The sequence below is a fragment of the Sinocyclocheilus grahami genome, unplaced genomic scaffold (genome assembly GCF_001515645.1).
Source record: "Sinocyclocheilus grahami isolate Dianchi unplaced genomic scaffold, SAMN03320097.WGS_v1.1 scaffold152.1, whole genome shotgun sequence".
In the NCBI taxonomy this organism is placed as follows: Eukaryota; Metazoa; Chordata; class Actinopteri; order Cypriniformes; family Cyprinidae; genus Sinocyclocheilus; species Sinocyclocheilus grahami.
Genome location: NW_015505331.1, coordinates 1,114,998 through 1,129,000, shown reverse-complemented (window position 1 = coordinate 1,129,000; position 14,003 = coordinate 1,114,998). Strand labels below are relative to the sequence as shown.

Genomic DNA, 14,003 nt, shown 5'->3' with positions numbered 1-14,003 from the left:
TCAAATGAAGCTTTCTCCTGCTAATAATATGTTGGCAAGAAGGAACCCTCTCGTCCTCGAGAGAGATTACATGCTTCAGAGTGGGGTGTATGGCTTGGTAAGTGGGGTCTTCCAGGGATTATGCCATTACATCTGTGTGTGTCAGTTGATAAATGAAGTAGCTCATCTGTGCATGTCGGATAAAATATCCAATTAAAAAGAACCATGGGGCAAAACTGAACTCACTGGTGCTACAACGCAGTATCGTGAGGGTATGTAGGAGCAATCTGTGAGCTGGCAAGCTGCACTAAGAATCTTATTGTAACTTTCAGCAAGGCACTTTAAAACAAATTTAAATGAGCTTAAGTTGTTTCGTATGAAAAGCATCTGTGGAATGTCATATTTAACTGAAGATTCTTCTGTGGTTTAGATTTTATGCTGAATAGATGAATAGACACTTGATTCCATTTTCTCACCTAATGCCAGCATGATGTATCATGAAGCAGAAGGAGCTGGATGCAAACTTTTGAATAAAATCAATCCATAAATCTGACTTGTGATGCAGCCTGGAATCATAAATCACACTGTGTTCATTCATCCCCCCCCCCCCCCCCCCCCCCCCCTCCTTCTCCTACTTGGGATGAGTCACATATCTTCCCCTTCTGTGTTTTTCTTCTTAAACATGTCCTCTCTGCCTGGTTCCCTCTATATCCATATTTGATTTCTTAACAGACTTTTCTCCTGTATTTAATGTCTAATGTGCTTATTGCAATCAGTTTTAATGGTAATCTGTTTTAGTTAGTTAATGAAGAATGTATTAGTAAAAGAGGGAAAGCCAGTGAACCTGCCTGGATCTGATTGTCAGTATCTGTATTTTTTTTTATTAGGATGTTATTGGAAGCACATAGTTAATGGTGTTTGCTTAGACCTTAGAAACACCCTGGCAACGTCTTAGAACACCCTAGACTAGAATGCCCTAGCAACCACATAGAAATGTGCTTAAACAACTCTGAACACCTTTGCAACCGCATAGCAATGCCCTGGACACCTTAGCATTGTTGTGGTGACTTGTACATAAGCTAACACTACTACAAAAAAATCTAGTAGTAGATTGTGCTTTCTAATTTAAACTGTACATTGTTTTTCTAGCTGAACACTTATTGGTTATGTATATTTTCTTGTGTACATTATAGTGTTTTAATGCTTGATTTCATTAAAAAGATGCAAGGTGTATTTTCTTTAAATTTGCAATGTAACGGAAGTAGCGACTGATAGTTTCTTCCAAATCTTCCATGACGTACATCTGAGTGATTATCAAAAAAAGGAAAAATGTCCATTTTGTGATGTACAGCCGGGTAAAAATGGAAGAAATTAATAAATGTTGCATGGGACACAATTGACTTGGTTGTTGATTGAATAGAGGCAGATCCTAACATGAACTTGTCTTGTAGTCGATTGTGAGAAAATGGCGGGTCTAAGTGGACTAAATCATTGGAGAAGTCCTGCATATATCACCAGGGAGAAGTCTGACGTTTCACTGGAAGATCGAGTTATGAGATTTTAATTTAAAAAAAAAGATGCATATGAATTGTTCAGAATAAGACTGTTAAGATCCATTTAGATAGGGTGAATTTCCATTACATTCCAACTTTAAAAACAGGCAAAACAATATTATTATACTGACTTAGGCCATGAGATGAAAATGAATCGTATTATCATATTAGCCCAATTTTCTGTTTTTAGGGCATCTCTTAGACAACGCTTAACTTTATTTTGCTATGAGTGATTACACTCCATTCTGCTGAGAAGAATGCGGTCACATGATCTGAAAGGAGGTTGTGTCCCTCAAGGGTTTACGGGAGGTTAACTGAGCAAAGGGTGTTTTGGAATGTCATTCAAACTCTTTGCATGATGTGTTCACTGACACTTGCACACTTCCTACAGTTATTTTTGGACTCTAAATACATTTCACAGTTTGAGTAATCATCAGTCATTCCTGAGTGTGTTTCTCTCTTGCATGTGAGAATATGGTTTTTGCAGTAGGTATGTTTTATGAGCACTGCAGAGCAACCCCTCTCCTGCTCTCCAGGGGTTAGTATGAGATTGGGAGTGTGCCGCAATAGTGTTAGAACTTGGAAAACAAAACAAAAAAAATCAAATAGAGGGATAGTAGTAGTATGTACTATGTAGTATATAGAGATATAAAGAATTTATTTTCTAAACAATAAGTGATAGTGCTAATGTGTTCCCCTCAAGTAAATATGACACTTTAGCAAGCCAAGTTACAACTAGAAAGGTAGGAGCTGCTGCTCTTTCGGCCACTCAGAATATGGTCAGTAAGATTTGTTTAAAAGAACATTTTTTATTGTGTACGTATGCATCAAATTGATCAAAAGTGACAGTAAAACATTTATAAAGTTACAAAAAATTTGTATTTCAAGTAAATATTGTTCTTTTGGATTTTATATTCATCACAGAACGACTGTTTTCAACATTGAGCTGTTTTCATATTGATAATCAAATAAGAAATGTTTCAGCAACATATTAGAATGATTTCTGCAGGATCATGTGACACTGAAGACAGGAGTAGCTGCTAAAAAATCGGCAGAAACAAATTACATTTCAAAATATATTAAAATAGAAATGAGATATTTAAATTGTAATATTATTTCACAATATTACTGTTTTTACTGTATATATATATATATATATATATATATATTTATTTTTGCTGTATTTTTTTTTACTGTATTCTGTATCAAATAAACGTAGGTTTCATAAACTGACTTTTGAATAGTAGTGTACATTGAAATTGAGAATGGGGGATGCAACCCTAGCAATGCTCAAGAAACCACCTAGAATATCCTGGTAGCCACTCAAAATTAAATTTTTAAAAATATAATTTAAATATTTAACTTAAATTATGTTTAAAAACATCATATCTGGGACTAAGTGGGTGAATTTTTCTTCTTCTGACTCTTACAGCAATAGCACACCCTTTTTTCCTCTCTTCTGATTTTTATGAATGTTTTCTTTTTGAATAAAGTCTCTTATCTCTCATCTGATATTTATTTTTGTCATTGCCTCACTTTCCCATACCTTTTTCTTTCTCAGTCTTCTCTCTGCTTCTTTCCCTACCTCTCTCTCTCTCTCTAAGCAGGTTTTAATGACATCTCTCTCTCTCTCTCTCTCTGTCTTTTTGCTCCACATGGTAGTTCGTTACCCTGGCTTCGTGTTCTCAGTTCTGACCCACTTACAACCATTTGCGTCCAGTCTGTCCCCTGCAGGGTGGGTGAAGCTAATTTAAGATCTTTGCTTTTACCCCTCCATACCTCCTCCCCCGAACTTTCTCTCTTTCTCCTGTCTGCTGTTGCTTTGGTACGGTTTGAGTTTACAATCTAAGCTCTAGAGGTTGTTGTTTTTTTTGTGATGGAGTCAATGTGGTTGGTCTCTGAGCTGAATGTGCATCTCTCCCTCCCCCTAGTGACTCGGTCACCTGAGTTTGGATTCAGCCAATTATTTGGTTTGCTTGACTGTCGGACCATCAGCCCCCAGAAAGCCTGATAAATGTAGCCAGCAGACGTTGGACAGTAGGGAGACTATTGTGTCCTGTATCTGGAAAAAGAGAATCACTTTTTTCTTATTCAGGTTTCCTATTATGCAGGGATATTTTTTTTATCCCCTTTCTCACACAGATTTTTCAGTTTCAAAGTAGACTAAAATGATTATTCTAAATGGAAACAACTTGCTAGGTGCAAACGTAGACAGAATAAAACATTAATTGGTATTATTACCATGAACTGCCCTAAAACATGCTGCATTCATTTTTAGAAGAAGATGTACAATTGTGGTTTTTAAACTTGGTTTAAACAATGGTTTCATGCACTTGGCAATAATTTAACAAACTGTGTTTTTGAAGTCATATGAACAACCAGTCGGTAATCATACAGATTTAAATTTCACAAACTTTAAGTACACAAAAGTTTTATTTTAAGATTGACGTCACTGAAAGTAATGATAACTTGAAGTATAAATGAGTCAGATGCAGTGTTGGGGAAAGTTACTTTTAAAAGTATTGCATTACAATATTGCGTTACTCCATAAAAAAAGTAACTAATTGCATTACTTTGTTACTTTTTATGGAAAGTAATGCATTATGTTAGTTTTGCATTAGTTTTTGTCACCTGAGCTGGGCTTGCTTATGTATTTTAATAACATTAAACCCAAAAGTTATATTTTTAGCAGCTGTAAAGGCCATTTCACAAGTAACTTGCATTACTTGTAATGTGTTACCCCCAACACTAGTCAGATGTTAACTCGGTAACCACTCTTGACTGATTCAGTCAGGCTCATTCAGTGAAAAAATTGTCAGACTGATTTAAACTGGTAACTTGTGAGTGTTTTTGAGTTTTTCCTTAAAAGAACCACTCAAAAAAGTCATTTGCTCTTGAATTAGACTGCACTGGTAATGTATGATTTTTCTTTCTTTCCAAACCACTTAAGCACAAATCCCATCCCACAGCCAATTCAACTCACACAGCCACCTGTCAAGAAAAGTTCAGAAAGATGGATCTCACGACAAACAGTAATGCTATCTATCAGGATGTACTACCAAACACTAAGGTTAAGGTTAGGATGCAGGTTAAGATTAAAGGTTAGTATTTGTTTCAGCATTGTGTAGGCTAATTGCCTATTTGATTGACATAACCAATGAAGTGACGCTTTTATTGACATGACCAGTGAAATCTTTAGAATTGTCTGTGGGTGAATTTGCGCTTAACTGGTTTGAGAAAAAAATCATACTGATCATGTTTTTGATTCTCTATAAATAACTGCCTTATATGAATAATTTGTTTGTGAATTAGACTAACATGGTTGTGCTGTATGTTTTCTTTTGCGTGCAGCTTATGAGAACAGTTCAGAAGAAAGACGTTTGTATTTTTAACATTTTATTGATATCTAGCATTCCACCATATAACACACACACGTTTCACATTAATAACAGACACATTAATTCCCACAAACACAGTGTATATCTGTGTCAGAGATGTCTGACCGGCTCTGAATGAGTGGAATGCTTCTCACAGTTTCTCTGAGAGGTCAGCGCTTTGACATTCCATTAGAAATGTGCTACAGATAGGCTACTGGGTAACCAGAGCAGTAACACACAGAGACAAGGTTCTGGCTCTCTGTGAGTCCCCACTTTTTGGCTTCTCTCTGCCCCTTCATGCCTTTTACTGTCCCATTTCCATCCTTTTTTGAGCAAAGCCTCAGTGGCGTGACAGAGTTTGAATTTGTGTTTCAGAAGCAGCTGAGTTAGGAATCTGTCTTTATTCTTTGTCTCTGTCTTTCTTGGGCTGTGTTTGTGTGAGGATTTAGGCATTTGTTAGGCCCCTGCTCAAGGCTTGTTTACATCAGAGCTCCTTAGAATGTCCTGACAGACTCGCAAGAGGCTGTGCTATCCTTTCAGGCCTGAAATATTTCACACACTAAACAACCAGCCATTGTCAACCACACACTTTCAACCAAACACTATCTATCCATCTATCCGTCTGTCTGTCTGTCGCTGTATTTATCATTCTATCTATTTATCGTTCTATCCATAGTTTTGACTATCATTCTTTCTGTGTGTTCATATACTTCCACAATATGGGTTGATGTGATTTCTAACAAGGCTGTGCTATCCTTTCAGGCCTGAAATATTTCACACACTAAACAACCAGCCATTGTCAACCACACACTTTCAACCAAACACTATCTATCCATCTATCCGTCTGTCTGTCTGTCTGTCTGTCTGTCGCTGTATTTATCATTCTATCTATTTATCGTTCTATCCATAGTTTTGACTATCATTCTTTCTGTGTGTTCATATACTTCCACAATATGGGTTGATGTGATTTCTAACATTTTTTTTACATTCATGTAGTAAACATGCAGTATTTATGAGATCATTTTAATCAAGACATTAATATAGAGAGGAATATTTGTACTTTAAAACATCTATTTGTCAGTTTAAATGAACTGAATCTTATTTGTCAGCTACCTTTTTACTCAAGTTAATTGAATTAAAAACAATAATTTTTTCTGTGATCAAAATGTTTGTGGATGCTGATAATCTTAAAATGGCATGCTGTAGGCTGATTGATCTTCTCCAATGATCCATTAGTTTGTCAATAAAGGAGATCCTTATGAAGCCTTTATGAGTTCAGGGGTGTTGTAGAAAAAAAAGTGCCTGTAGAGATAATTAAACACAGCTAGTCTTGCATTTATTGTTCTGCATATTTCTCTTTTGTTTGTTTGAGAAATGTTTCCATAAGGATAAGCCTCAGTATAGTTTCTTTGCTGTTTGATAGTGGGTACTGTAAGTTCTCTTCTTGATCTCTCTGTCAGGATTTACATCACACTCTGTTCTTTCTCTCTCTCTGGCTGTGACACTGGCTGATTTGTTTGAGTGTTGTTGTTTTAGCCAGCTGACACACAATAGCCATGTTAACCTCCATTCTCTGCCCACTCATGCAGCTGTGTGTAGTAATGTAACGTTCACGGGTGCTCAGTGTTTCTTATCTTTCACGTGACTGATGTGTCATTCACTCTAGATATGACTTCATTCACAGTACAGCTATCCTGCATCTTGTGTATATACTTATATCATACCGAAAACTAAAGTTATACATTGTGGGATCTTTTGTCAAGGTTTGACAAACTGGACATTTGAAATAATGATTTAACAATATTAATAATCACCTTATCTTTCTCTCTCCTCTACTCATTGCTCTCTGTGTCTCTCCTTCTGTGATTTTTGTTTTCTTTCTCTTGCGTGTCTTTTTGTTATCATGTACTAACACCTCCCTCTCATTTCCTGCCCTCCATGTTTTGGTTGCTCCTTCTGTCTTCATCACTCTTGACAGGACGCAGGCAGAGATGGCCCATACGTGTCGCGGCACCATCAACCTGGCCACAGCGCACATCGACACCGAAGACGCCTGCAATATTGTTCTGAGCAGTGGGGGGCGCACTTACCATCTGAAAGCCAGCACAGAGGTGGAGAGGCAGAGATGGGTCACAGCACTGGAGCTGGCCAAGGCCAAAGCCATCCGTATGATGAACGATCAGTCCGGTAAGAGCGGAAAGACTCTGAACATAGATATTTGCTTTTATAAATTTTGTGCTTTTAAGCTGAAATTGATCGTTGCAACACTGATTTGACAACATTTTATTTTGGGCTTTTAAATTGATTGTCCATAAAATTAATTGGCACATTGATTCATCTATAAACAACATATCACATCAGTCTTCAACGAACATTTATGTGAAGTTTCCTGGCAACAATAGGTCATTTTAAAGTTCCTTTTATAGCAAATGAGGACACTCATTTGCCATTTTGGCAAGATGGCATCTTGTCATGTGATTGAAAGTGTTACTTTGTAACTGGAACGGTTTAGAAATGTTCATCTGGATCCATGTTTTCTCTCTGCTTAGAACTGACAACAAGGTTTTGAATGGAAAATGTCTGTACTTTTAGACAATGGCCCCACAGCCCCACTAAAACACTGTTATCAGTCTGGTAAGCTGACTGGGCTTTTTACAGAGGCTTTGCATCATGTTTGCAGGGCTGGTGTGTAGTTCAGTGTTTGCAGGAAAATGCAGGGCTCAACAATTAGTCATTAGATTTTCACTGGCCCCACCACAAAAAGGGTATTTTTATTTAAAAAAATATGTTTTTAATTAACTAAAGGTTTGAATAATAAAAAATGTAAAAAGAAAAAATAAATAAATCTAATGAAATTAAGCAATAAGAACTGGTAATTAACCAGCTATAATGTATCCATGACATAAATGCAGGGCTCAACAATTAGTCATTAGATTTTCACTGGCCCCACCACAAAAAGTGTATTTTTATTTTAAAAAATATGTTTTTAATTAACTAAAGGTTTGAATAATAAATAATAAAAAATGTAAGAAAAAAAATAAATCTAATGAAATTAAGCAATAAGAACTGGTAATTAACCAGCTATAATGTATCCATGACAGATATGAACTCATGGATGCACGTTGTCTGAAGAAACAATGGCGTACAATGATTTACCATTTTAAGCCTATTCTAAATTCCAAAACAAAACAAACAAACAAAAAACAGATTTGACAAAACACCTGGATAACATTACCCTGATAATGTCAAGTCAAGTCACCTTTATTTATATAGCGCTTTTAACAATACAGATTGTGTCAAAGCAACTTTACACCAGCACAGAGGTGGAGAGGCAGAGATGGGTCACAGCACTGGAGCTGGCCAAGGCCAAAGCCATCCGTATGATGAACGATCAGTCCGGTAAGAGCGGAAAGACTCTGAACATAGATATTTGCTTTTATAAATTTTGTGCTTTTAAGCTGAAATTGATCGTTGCAACACTGATTTGACAACATTTTATTTTGGGCTTTTAAATTGATTGTCCATAAAATTAATTGGCACATTGATTCATCTATAAACAACATATCACATTAGTCTTCAACGAACATTTATGTGAAGTTTCCTGGCAACAATAGGTCATTTTAAAGTTCCTTTTATAGCAAATGAGGACACTCATTTGCCATTTTGGCAAGATGGCATCTTGTCATGTGATTGAAAGTGTTACTTTGTAACTGGAACGGTTTAGAAATGTTCATCTGGATCCATGTTTTCTCTCTGCTTAGAACTGACAACAAGGTTTTGAATGGAAAATGTCTGTACTTTTAGACAATGGCCCCACAGCCCCACTAAAACACTGTTATCAGTCTGGTAAGCTGACTGGGCTTTTTACAGAGGCTTTGCATCATGTTTGCAGGGCTGGTGTGTAGTTCAGTGTTTGCAGGAAAATGCAGGGCTCAACAATTAGTCATTAGATTTTCACTGGCCCCACCACAAAAAGTGTATTTTTATTTTAAAAAATATGTTTTTAATTAACTAAAGGTTTGAATAATAAATAATAAAAAATGTAAGAAAAAAAATAAATCTAATGAAATTAAGCAATAAGAACTGGTAATTAACCAGCTATAATGTATCCATGACAGATATGAACTCATGGATGCACGTTGTCTGAAGAAACAATGGCGTACAATGATTTACCATTTTAAGCCTATTCTAAATTCCAAAACAAAACAAACAAACAAAAAACAGATTTGACAAAACACCTGGATAACATTACCCTGATAATGTCAAGTCAAGTCACCTTTATTTATATAGCGCTTTTAACAATACAGATTGTGTCAAAGCAACTTTACAGCATTAAATAGGAAAACAGTGTGTCAATAATGCAAAATGACAATAGTAAACACTTAATTTACAGTTAAATGCAGTTCATCATTGAATTCAGTGATGTCATCATCCAGCTCAGTTCAGTTTAAATAGTATCTGTGCAATCAAATTGACGATATCGCTGGAAATTAAGTGTCCCCAACTAAGCAAGCCAGAGGCGACAGCGACAAGGAACCAAAACTCCATCGGTGACAAAACTCCATCAGGCTCCCAAAAAACCTTGGGAGAAACCAGGCTCAGTCGGGGGGCCAGTTCTCCTCTGGCCAGATGAAACCAGCAGTTCAGTTCCAGGCTGCAGCAAAGTCACATTGTGCAGAGGACTCAACTGGTTCCTGTGGTCTTGTCCCGGTGGCCATCTAAGAGACAAGGTCTTCACTGGGGATCTATAGTAATGTATTTAAATGATCAGAATTTAACAATGTTCAATATATCAAAGAAACCCAAATATTGAAATCTGAATATAATTTAGCTTACTGAGAATCCAGCGTTGGCACAATGGGTCAGTATATAGCTCTGTCATCTGGCGTGAAACTGTCTCAGGCTGTTCAAGCGGTCCTTTTTGTTGAGCCCTGGAATGATTGCATTTGGACTGGACTTGCTCAAACATGGTTTTTGTGGATTGTTTAGTTTGCAGTAACTGCTGTGGATCACTGCATTGCTTCTGAGAGGTCAAATCTCTCTTTCCACTAAAGATGCCTTTGACCTGAAAAGTGAGCTGTCAAATGGATGGTATTAGTCTTTGGCCTTAATCATACTGTAGATCTCGTCATGCTTCTCATTAACTGAATGTTGAACCAGGCTTGATGAGATGGGGTTTCAGGACTGCATGGAGCAAGATTTTATTGCTTATGTTTATGTAACAGTGCTATTCAAATTTTGGGATTCCAGTTATGGCCTCTAGAGGACATGTTTACATGGACTGCAAGACTCCAGCTATTTACTACTTTCAAACTGAGAGTTAGATATAAACAATGTGAAGACAACATTCATTAATCAACAACCTCAAATGCAAATGGCAATATTAATTTAATAATTTTGAGAATCTTAGGTATTATTCGTATTGCGGTCAATGTAGCCAGTGCCTGATTTTTTTTGCAGCTCTTTTTTTTTTGAAAGACAAGGCACTATTTGGTCATTCATTCAGCTAAGCTGTTGCTGCATGTGTTTAAAGATACATGGTCACTTCCTTTTAATTAAAAATCTGCAAAGAAAATAATCACTCTTGTTCCAGGGCTCCCTAATACTTCAATTAAACTCTTAAGTCAAGCCCTAAATGTTATCATAGAAAGCTGTATGAATCACTCAGTGCATTGTCTTTTAGTTCTTTGGCAGTACTCAGAGGTCAGAGTGGGTCAGCACGTTCGCCATGTTACAGCGCTGTCCTATATTTGAGAGCCGAAGCGCTCATCTCCTGTGACATACACAGCTGTCATTGCTCTGTGAGCTCCTGAAGCAGATGGCTTCTGCTTTTGGGTAGAACTTGTGTTTTATGTACTCATACCACCAGACGTTAACCATGCATGTACTTTAACACTGAAAGAATGCTTTGCTGTATTTTATGAACACGAATGAGTGTTGAATTGATTAACTTTTTGTTTAGTTATTTATTCAGTTATTTGTGTGTTGTACATGCCATTGTACAGTACTTGGCGTGTTTATAAATTTATAACTGACAGTTAAAAATAGATAAAAATAATTTATAATACATATTATATGTTTTCATAATTTTTATTTTATTTTTCAAATTTTTTTATTTTGTTTTACACAAAGATATATTGCTAAAATTTGTATTCATCATCATGTAAGTGGGAAAAAAGTTTCTGCTTTTAATAGGTTCACCACAAGGGGGCAGGTGTGCTCATTTTGGCACGTGATTTCAGTTCTCATGAGAACCTACCCAGCACTCACATGACAACAGAGCTCTTTTTTATTTCTCTCTCTAATCTCTCTTGTATGTCCGACTCTGGTCCATATGAAACCCTGGCTGTGCTCCAGCCCACTCTCTTCATTCCATTCCAGCTGCCCACTCTTTCCTCTCACACACAAACAAACCAAGCTTTCTATTTTTGTGGAGCTGTCACATTCTGTGTGTTCTGTCTATGCGAGTGGTATGTGTGTCAGCATAAATGAAAGATTTATTCCTCTGTGGAGTTGAATGGCAGACAGAATGCTGATGATGTTATGTGTGTTTGTGGTCAGTCCACCTGAACTCTCGAACTGGAATGATTCATTCCTATAATATCTGTGTGCCATGTATTAGCATAAATGATCAGTAATGAATCATGTTCAGAACATTAAAAATTAACCACAAGTAAAATCACCCTGAAACATCCCCAGCTTCCACCAACTTTGACATTTCATGAAATGAAATTAATTTACATTTGAGAAGTATGATGGCAGTCCTCACAATTAACTGTAGACCCTTACAATAAAGACCACATATAGATCATACAGCTAACATAATTCCATAATACATTACACAATTAATGTATATATATATATATATATATATATATATATTCTACCATTCAGAAGTTTGGGGTCTGCAATTTATTTTTTAAGAAATTCAACAAAAACAGTAATATTGTAAAATATTAGAATTTAAAGGAACCATTTTCCATTGTAATATATTTATAATAATTTAGGAATAAAATGTAAGTTACTACTCTGATGGCAAAGCTGAATTTTCAGCAGCCATTACTCCAGTCTTCTGTGTCACATGATCCTTCAGAAATCATTCTAATATGCTGATTTGGCACTTAAGAAACATTTCTTATTATAATCAATGTTGAAAACAGCTATGCTGCTTATTATTTTTGAGGAAACCATGATACATGTTTTTGTCTGTATTATATTATATCACAAATATTGATGACCTTCTGAACTGCTCATGTAAAAATCAAGATTAAGATTCAAATAATAAGATACTACTAAACAGGAACCGAAAGATCTCAGAAATATTCTATTCGAACGTGATTTGGTCTAGACAAGATTTTGCCTTGAAAACATGTGGTTGCCTTTGTCAGCCTGAGCTGTGCTGGTATATGATGATGTCAGAGTGTGATCTCCTGAAGGAAGTAAGAGACACAGAGAAGTGGGTAAGACTCAGATCATTGATCTCAAGCTTTTAGATCAACTCTATGAGCTCTAAAAGCCCCGCTCAGAACAGTATCTATTTTTACACCAGTATTTTTATCTGCATTCTCCTCCTGTCTGTCACTCTCTTTCTCTCTCTGCATCAGAGTCCCAGCAGACCCAGCTCACTCTGTTTGCTTTCACACATTGTCTGAGTCACTCTGACAGTGGCTGATCCTGGTTCTCAGGATGGTAGGAGGGGGTGTCATGGTGATGTGATCCTGCATTGAGATCCTGCATAGACTGAAATACTAATTTGCCAATGCCAAGGTCATGGGATTATACCCCAGAGAACACATATGATAAATGTGTAGCTTGAAGGCTTTGTACGTTTCTTCAGATACAAGCATATGCCAGATTAATAAGTCATCACCCACTAAACCTGTTTGTCATCTGCTTTGTGTAAACATGTGGTTTATAGTGTAATATCATGAAAAAGCCAGCAGGTGGCAGGCCATACCTGACCACAAGAGTATGACCACAATAGCTGTTAGACCAGGGATGAGCAATTCTGGTCCTGGAGAGGGGGGGACAAAGGCCTTCTATAGTGAATCGATGCGTTTTTGTAAGAAAAATATCCATATTCAAAACGTAATAATCACTTTAATGTAGCTTGTGCCAACAGTTGTACACAGAAGCAGTTCCGGGAGCATGACGTATGAGGTCAGCGTTGCGCATGCGCTGGTGAGTCTTGTGAAAACTAACGTTTGTTTACAGGATCAAAGGAAGCAAAGTTTCCTTACTTTAGCAAAGGAAAACCAGTCTCCTCTTGGCTTATATTGAAATCCTCTGACATTCTTCTTTACAAATCCTCGTTTTATACTTCTAATTCTTGACCGTTGTTTTGTTTTGATCTCTCCCCTGCGTTTCCGCGTGCGTCACATCTGAGCGGCGCATGCTCAAAGCCGACCTCATACATCATTCCCCCGGAACCGCTTCTGGTTAAAACAGTGAGCCCAAGCTAGATTCAAGTGATTATTACGTTTTGACTGGATTCGTCTGAAAGAAGAAAGTCATATACACCTTGGATGCCTCGGGGGTGAGTAAAACACAGCCTAATTATTTTTACACCAGTATTTTTATCTGCATTCTCCTCCTGTCTGTCACTCTCTTTCTCTCTCTGCATCAGAGTCCCAGCAGACCCAGCTCACTCTGTTTGCTTTCACACATTGTCTGAGTCACTCTGACAGTGGCTGATCCTGGTTCTCAGGATGGTAGGAGGGGGTGTCATGGTGATGTGATCCTGCATTGAGATCCTGCATAGACTGAAATACTAATTTGCCAATGCCAAGGTCATGGGATTATACCCCAGAGAACACATATGATAAATGTGTAGCTTGAAGGCTTTGTACGTTTCTTCAGATACAAGCATATGCCAGATTAATAAGTCATCACCCACTAAACCTGTTTGTCATCTGCTTTGTGTAAACATGTGGTTTATAGTGTAATATCATGAAAAAGCCAGCAGGTGGCAGGCCATACCTGACCACAAGAGTATGACCACAATAGCTGTTAGACCAGGGATGAGCAATTCTGGTCCTGGAGAGGGGGGGACAAAGGCCTTCTATAGTGAATCGATGCGTTTTTGTAAGAAAAA

General features: G+C 37.1%; 1 protein-coding gene across 1 annotated transcript in view; it reads left to right on the top strand.

Annotated features, from left to right (window-relative positions):
* The window catches only part of LOC107592368 (oxysterol-binding protein 2-like), a 31,712-nt gene extending 19,290 nt beyond the window's left edge, over positions 1–12,422 (top strand). The window contains exons 2-5 of the mRNA XM_016281869.1: positions 6,888–7,096; positions 7,502–7,543; positions 8,231–8,308; positions 12,346–12,422. Coding sequence (XP_016137355.1) covers positions 6,888–7,096; positions 7,502–7,543; positions 8,231–8,308; positions 12,346–12,422 — 406 coding nt within the window. The remainder of the gene's footprint in view (positions 1–6,887; positions 7,097–7,501; positions 7,544–8,230; positions 8,309–12,345) is intronic.
* The last annotated feature ends 1,581 nt before the right edge of the window (positions 12,423–14,003 follow it).